This window comes from Lynx canadensis, chromosome A3 (genome assembly GCF_007474595.2).
Source record: "Lynx canadensis isolate LIC74 chromosome A3, mLynCan4.pri.v2, whole genome shotgun sequence".
NCBI lineage: Eukaryota > Metazoa > Chordata > Mammalia > Carnivora > Felidae > Lynx > Lynx canadensis.
The window spans coordinates 73,411,798-73,419,583 of NC_044305.1; the positions used below are offsets into that span (position 1 = coordinate 73,411,798).

Genomic DNA, 7,786 nt, shown 5'->3' on the forward strand with positions numbered 1-7,786 from the left:
CAAGACTGGGCCAATTTTCTATTCTTTGTGAGGATGCACATATACAAAGAGTGGTGGCACTTTCAGGCTGGAAACATATTACAGTTCTAGCTCTGCCCTAGAGCTCTGCTCTAATTTACAAAATAACAATTCTTGAGAGATAATTTGGTCTGTGAATAAAAGCATGACCTCTGTAGCCATACTCCCTGAATTCAAATCCTACTCTACCATATACTAACTGTGGCAAGTATTCATCCTCTCCATGCCTCAGTTTCTCAACCTACAAATAGGGATAATAATTACACCTAACCCTTGGCATTATGAGAATTACATGAGTTAATATAAAGTATTGGTACATGGTAACAGCTCAGTAATATGATTTACTATTATTAATTGTTTTTCTTTTTGCCAAGAGTCTGCTTCACTTGTCACTTTATTTCGCTACAATAATAGGCTATTTCTTATTTACTGAATTTTATTGTCAGCTTATAATGAAAACTCAAATTTTGTTCCAATAATCTTAAATCGGTAATAAATGCACCAAGAGTGCAATGAAGGAATTTAAAAAATGACAATGATGCTATACATTTATAAACAAAAACAGTATTATTAAAAGTTATTACTATAGGGTGCCTGGGTGGGTCAGTCAGTTAAGCACCCGACTCTTGGTCTTGGCTCAGGTCATGATCTCATGGTTCATGACTTTGTGCACTGTGTCCAGGCTCTGTACTGTCAGTGAAATTCTCTCTCTTCCTCACTCTCTCACTCTCTCCTGCGTTCGCACTCTCTCTCTCAAAATAAATAAACTAAGCTTTAAAAAAAATTTACTACTACAAATATTTTTCTGCTGGCACTACAGATATTGTCACAATGAGTGAAAAAAGAAAATCAGGGGCGCCTGGGTGGCTCAGTTGGTTAAGTGTCTGACTTCCGCTCAGGTCATGATCTCAGGTCATGGTCTCACAGTTCATGGTTTGAGCCCTGCATCGGGTTCTGTGCTGACAGCTCAGGGCCTGGAGCCTGCTTCAGATTCTGTGTCCCTCTCTCTCTGCCCCTCCCCGGCTCGTGCATGCACACACGCTTTCTCTCACTCTCTCTCAAAAATAAACAATAAAAAAAACAAAAAGAAAATCAGAAAATTATAGAACAACAAAAGGATAGTGAGTATAAATAGAGTACTTCAGACCAAAAATATTCCTTGGACTCGGTCTGTGTTGAGCGTGGAGCCTGCTTAAGATTCTCCCTCTCTTCCTCCCTCTGCCTTTGCCCTTCTCCGGAGTGCTCTTTGTCTCTCAGAAGAAAAAAAAAAACAAAACAAAACTCGGGGCACCCGAGTGGCTCAGTTGGCTAAGGGTCCAACTTTGGCTCAGGTAATGATCTCTTAGCTGAGTTCAAGCTCTACCATCAGGCTCTGTGCTGTCAGTGCAGAGCCTCCTTCAGATCCTGTCTCCCTCTCTCTCCACCCCTCCCCAGCTCGTGCTTTTTCTCTGTCTCAAAAATAAAAACATAAAAAAAATTTATTTTTTAATTAACCCATTAAAATAGTCTGGGGTACCTTGTTGGCACAGTTGGTTAAGTGACCAACTCTTGATCTTGGCTCAGGTCATGATCGGACAGTCTGCGACATCGAGCCCTGCATAGTGCTGACAGCATGGAGTCTGCTTGGGATTCTCTCTCTCCCCTCTTTCTTTCCACCCTCCCTCGCTCATGCTCTCTCTTCTCAAAATAAATAAAGAAACTTAAAAGCCTACAGAATTTCTGAGAAAGAAGGGTTACTCCAGATAAAATCTTTTCCACCATTTTTGGCAAAGACAGAAGAAACTAATTAGAGTTTGTGACCTAAAGTGAAAACTAGTAGAATGATTTGATATCTTTTTAAACCATCAGTCTAATTTTCATCTTTGAATGCCTTAGTCTCAATGAAAATAAGATACCAGGTATCCCATGTTCCCATATTTTTCCTTATAAAAGTATCTGACCCACCTATGTCTTTTTCCATTGCTCTGGCCAGTTCCTCAACAGTCATTCCAATCCATACCTCCACTTCCTTTTTGAATTTTGGTGAGGACAATGGAGATTTCTGTGCTCTTTCTTCCTATTAAAAATTCAGAATGCAACAGAAGAAAGAAAAAAACTTTAAGTGACAATGTAGATTTATTCTGGAATATCTACCACAATCACAGCTCCTATTTCTACCAAGTAACACTCCCATAAGTAGTTAAACCTTAGACTAAAATTTAAAATCCTACATCCTTAATTCACTATCATACACTGATTTCCAGGTAATCAAATTCATCCACATTACTGAACAACAAAATAAAACTTCCTTTCTTCACAAAGATGTACTGCCTCAAGTGTAGCATTAAGGAATAAAGACAAAACACTCAAAATGAATTTCTACTCAGAGCTATAGGAACTTTCACCTCAGACCAAGTAATACAGCAACTAAAATCTGTAACTACCTTCTTTGTTACTAAAAGCCTATATTGAGATAGAGCCGCGCCAACGAATGGGTCTATTTGCCAGGGTCGAATGCAGAGCTGAGCTGTCCCCACTGGGTAAGCAGATGAAAACACAGGACTCCACTGTGCTAACATTCTTCTTTGACACAGGCCGTGCAGCTGCCTAAAGACAGTGTGAAATCGTATCAAGTTCTCCAATTTCAGTATCTTCTGGTTCATGTTTCCCCTGGAAAAAGTTTTAAAATAATATTGGGTTAATATTAAAATCAAGTTAGCAAGTATTAATTAGATATCTACTACATGAAAAGCATTGTGCTAGAGTTACATGAGTAAAGCTGGGTTTCTGCCCTGAAAGAATTCACAGTCTAATCAGATGGAATTCTAGTCAGGTACAATATCTAACTACTCTTTTTTTTTTTTTTTTTTTTTAATTTTTTTTAACGTTTATTTATTTTTGAGACAGAGAGAGACAGAGCATGAACGGGGGAGGGGCAGAGAGAGAGGGAGACACACAGAATCGGAAGCAGGCTCCAGGCTCTGAGCCATCAGCCCAGAGCCCCACGCGGGGCTCGAACTCACGGACCGCGAGATCGTGACCTGGCTGAAGTCAGACGCTTAACCGACTGAGCCACCCAGGCGCCCCAACTAACTACTCTTTAGATGTTAACCATCATTATTGTTAATGTCTCTACTATGATAGAACTGAAATAAAACTTACAAAGGGATTTTTTCATTCTTGAAACATCAACTAACAAAATCACGAGAGTGATTTTTCTAAAATGCAAATTTGAACTCATCAGCTCTTTTTGCTGAACATCCTCCAGTGGCAGGCCATTATCCCATTTCACGTGCCACTTCAACACGTGTTATTAAGGATTATTTATCTGCCCTCTGCTAACCTCTCATTGCATCGCTTACACCCTTATAGCACCTCACTCCTATCTCCAAGCTTTCGTTATTTTGACGCCCTCCCCCCCGTAATCGTCAATGGCTTGCCATCTCATTTTTGAACCTTTGCATATGCTCGACTTGAAATTGTCTTCTTTCAACCCTCACCATTTTTCCCTCTTCCTACCACCCCCTCCCAAAAAGAAGATGCTTTAGAGTGGGAAGAGAACACTTCATACATATCTATTGAATAATGCCTTTTGAATATCATTCTTGGAATGACAGAAGACTTACTTGAGAGAAAACTGCAACAGAACTCAGTGTAGTTCAGAACTAACAAAAGTATAATTACTTTCCTCCTCGAATTTTCTATTCCTTCTGCTCTCAGGACTGCATTTCTACAGCTTTGCTTTACAGTTTTTGAGGAAAGGAGCAACTAAAATAATGTGAGGTGTACACATTCTCCTCAGCAAACATTTCCTGAGTACCATCTTTCAGACATTGTGTATGAGGATGTTGATTCAAAGTTTAATAAGCCAGAGTCCTGTCGTTCAGAGTTTACTGTTCCAATATAATGATTATCAGGCACATTAAACACCTCAAGAATGGCACATTTAAAAAATTTTTATTTAGGGGCGCTTGGGTGGCTCAGTCGGTGAAGCGTCCGACTTCAGCTCAGGTCACGATCTCGCGGTCCGTGAGTTCGAGCCCCGCGTCGGGCTCTGGGCTCATGGCCCAGAGCCTGGAGCCTGCTTCCGATTCTGTGTCTCTCTCTCTCTCTCTGCCCCTCCCCCGTTCATGCTCTGTCTCTCTCTCTGTCTCAAAAAATAAATAAACGTTAAAAAAAAAAAAAAACTTAAAAAAATTTTTATTTAGGTATGAGTCCGTGGACTAAGAAGTAAAGGGATTCCTTTAGGAAACATTTTTAAAATGAGTCTAAACCCAGACCTGACAAGGGCATGGATTGATGGAATGGGAAGAAAGGCCCTACATGGAGATTAACCAAAGTACAGAAAGCTAACTGAGGCAGGAATTAGAAAACACACTGGTGGCAATAATCCAGGTGTGGAAACTGGAAGTTACCTCATTTACTACTTATTCCACGCTCCTCATTTTATAGAAAAGGAAAACGGGGAGTCCAGAGAGGTCAGAAAGATTTCTCCAATGTCATACCACCAATTAATGACAGTCAGGCCTAGAACCCAGGCTGTCTGACTCCCAATTCGGTGTTCTTTCGCAGCTAGGATCTCGTCATGGAATCTGAAAAAAGATGTTGGTGCGTTGGTGGAAACGTCTGAATGTAAGACCTGTCAGCCTTGGACCTTATCTGAAAGGTAAAAAGAAGTCATTGTATAAGAATGACGGCTCTGGGGTGGCTTCGCCTCGAACCGGGCCCAGAAAGCCTTGGGCCCAGGGCAGGAGGGACGTGCGGGAAGAGGGGGGCAGCGGGCCGCTTCTGGGCAAATAACGCTTTCGCTAAACCTCAGCTGGGGTCACGCAGGGATTAAATGCAACGCGGAAAGGCTTCCGATTGCTCCGTGTTTACGATCGGTGCCACTGACACTTCAGGGCAAACAATACACGCCCCCTCGGGACGACCCGGCCAAGGAACCCCACTCACTTTGCTGCTACGTTAAGTCCGGGGTGTCTGGATTCTGAGGTAAGGCGGAGATCACCTTGCGGACCTGGACTGCAGTCCCACGGTCCGTTCCCGAAACGGTCCCCGTGGAACTTCCGGTACCGCCGGAAGCGGTCCTTTCCGGAATTCGGAAGTCCGAATCAGACATAGTGGCTGCGCCGGCGATGACTGGGGTTGCCAGAGGTGTCCCGTTGGAGGCCGCGGAGTGGGGTTGGGGGTGGGGGTGGGTAAGCGCTACTTCAACCAGTGGCCGCCTCCGTGGATCAGCCGCGCGCGTCGTCGGCAATCACTTGTACACTTCCCTTCCATTTCTGAGAAGTTACTATTACTCTGGGGTTTGAGGGGCCTTGGTGCTGAAGTGTGGAGAAATAATACGCTTTTGAAAGACACATACCTAACAAGAAGGAAAAAATGCGAGGAAAGTGGTGATAGAACCAGTTTGTATATTCAGTTAGGCGCTTTCTCTTTCAAATGTCGCCTGATTTGTGGATACCCAGAGCTGGTTCCTGTGTCAGCTCCTTCCCTGTGCGTAGGCTTGGGGACGTTATGTAAACTCTGTGCTTCGGTTCTGCACTCTGGCAATGACAGCAGCTACTTCATAGAATAGCAGTAAGGTTTATAAGAACACCTGGTTCAGGGGCGCCTGGGTGGCTCCCTCGTTAAGCGTCCAACTTCGGCTCAGGTCATGATCTCAGGGTTCGTGGGTTCGAGCCCCGCGTCTGGCTCTGTGCTGACAGCTGGGAGCCTGGAGCCTGCTTCGGATGCTGTGTCTCCCTCTCTCTCTGCCCCTCCCCCGCTCGCACTCTGTCTCTCTCAAAAATAAATTTTTAAAAAAGTTAAAAAAAATAATACCTGGTTCGTAATAAGGGTTTGCTGTTGCGAATATTACAGCCTCCTCCCAGAGCATTTCCACACCTTGAATGGACATTATGTCTTTTGGCCTGTCCCCTTGACCACAACCTCCACCTCTTCTCAAGAGTATAAGTATTGTTTTATCTCTGTCCTCAAGGTCTAACACTACCCTAGGCTAATGATACGGTACAGAAGAGTTTCTTACTCAAAAGCATACTTACTGTTACCTCCCTCCCAAAATTTGGCCTCTTAACTCATGCCCCCTCTCCCCTTTTTCATTTTTGTCTTTCCAGTGCCTGCCACAGGTGTGCAATTAGTGTGGCTGAATGACTGAATGGAAACCTCTGTCCTGGAATTTTTTTTTAAATGAACCTGACACCCAAAAACTTGAAAACTGTAAAAGTTCATTCCATTTTCTATCATTTCACTTACATTTACAAACATCCACTGCGGTGCAATTTCTGCAAGAAATTGTTCTTTGCTCTCTTATTTGCTTTACCGAGCACTTGAAAAACAAGCAGAAGTTCATTGGTAGAATACCAAAGTAGGGGTCATATCTTTTTTCCCCAATTTTAAGTGAAAATAATTGATACTTTTCTAATGAAGATAATACTAAGATAGAAAGTTCACACAGTACCCCCCCCCCAAATATAGAAAGAAAGTGGCTAAAAAGCAAACAAAAGAATGAGGGCAGTTAAAAGAGCAGAGGAGCCAACCTGAAAGACCTCCCAATGGCCAAAGTTGGAAATGTTTGAGCAACAAAATAAAATAGTATTAGATTATAACCCAAAGCATCAAATAAGTATACATGCATTCATGCTGATATGAATGAATGAATGAATGAATGAATGAATGAATAGGGGAGAAGGGACAAATCCTCTCTACAGAAGAATTCTATATAATACATGTATATAACTGTCACTAGGAGGTTAAGCTTAATTCCTCTCCTCTTGAGTGAGGGCTGAACTTAGTGATTTGCTTCCAAAGAATAGAATGTGGAAAGGGAAAAACAGTAACACCACCTTAACCAACTATGTCTCCCTCTATTGCTGCCCCTCCCCTGCTCACACTCTGTCTCTTTGGCTCTCAAAAAAGAAAATAAATGAACATTAAAAAATACATACATACATACACACAGCATTATAAACTAGAGCCACATTTTTATACATTAGATCCTCAGACCTTACTGAGAGAATGAATGCTTGAACAAGATTGCTAATTTATTTTTAAAAATTATTTTAATGTTTATTTATTTTTGAGAGAGAGAGAAAACAAGAGAGAGAGATAGAGAGAGCAGGGAAGGGGCAGAGAGAGAGGGAGACAAAATCTGAAGCAGGCTCCAGGCTCTGAGCTGTCAGCACAGAGCCAGACGCAGAGCTCAAACTCATGAACTGTGAGAAAATGATCTGAACCAAAGTCGGACACTTAACTGACTGAGCCACCCAGGTGCTCCAAGATTGCTAATTTAGATACAAAATTGGTTAATATCCTAAAGCACAATAAAGCTATAACTTTTGGGGTTATCTTTTCTGTGGGACAAAAATCATTTGCATCTCTTTGGGACAAAATTCATTTGCCTTACTATCTGTTTTCTACACGTTAAGATCTACCCTTACAGAGTTATACAATACCTGTATACTAAAAAATAATAAATACCAAGTCAAAAAGGTGAACATTCCTAGAGAATCAGATAATCCCTAGAAGTGAGTGCCTGCTAAACAAAACCCAGCAGGACACTGAAAGGGCAAACAGTAATCCCTGCACTTATTTCCAAGTTTTGGGTAATTTTTCTTAATAGAACTCAGCATCCTACAAGCTTTTAAATTCTTTTAGGAACCAGTGCCAAAAATGTAATGCCACTAAGAATTACAACTCTAATACATGACCACTGAGCACACATTGATTAAGTGTATTGTAATTAGGATTGCCAATTGCTATTTTAAGCCACCCAGGACAAGTGAAAGGC

General features: G+C 41.9%; 1 protein-coding gene across 7 annotated transcripts in view; it reads right to left on the minus strand.

The window, feature by feature from the left end:
- Positions 1–5,062, minus strand: part of MTIF2 (mitochondrial translational initiation factor 2) — a 29,778-nt gene extending 24,716 nt beyond the window's left edge. For 2 of the 7 annotated variants that reach the window (XM_030310606.1, XM_030310600.1), the window contains exons 1-4: positions 4,951–5,048; positions 4,413–4,656; positions 2,442–2,667; positions 1,963–2,074 (exon numbers count right to left, since the gene is read on the minus strand). In XM_030310606.1, coding sequence (XP_030166466.1) covers positions 1,963–2,074; positions 2,442–2,667; positions 4,413–4,417 — 343 coding nt within the window. In that variant the 5' untranslated portion in view covers positions 4,418–4,656; positions 4,951–5,048. Of the gene's footprint in view, positions 1–1,962; positions 2,075–2,441; positions 2,668–4,412; positions 4,657–4,950 lie in introns of all 7 variants that reach the window. The other 5 variants (XM_030310603.2, XM_030310607.1, XM_030310601.1 and 2 more) reach the window with 5 other exon arrangements.
- Positions 5,063–7,786: the final 2,724 nt, after the last annotated feature.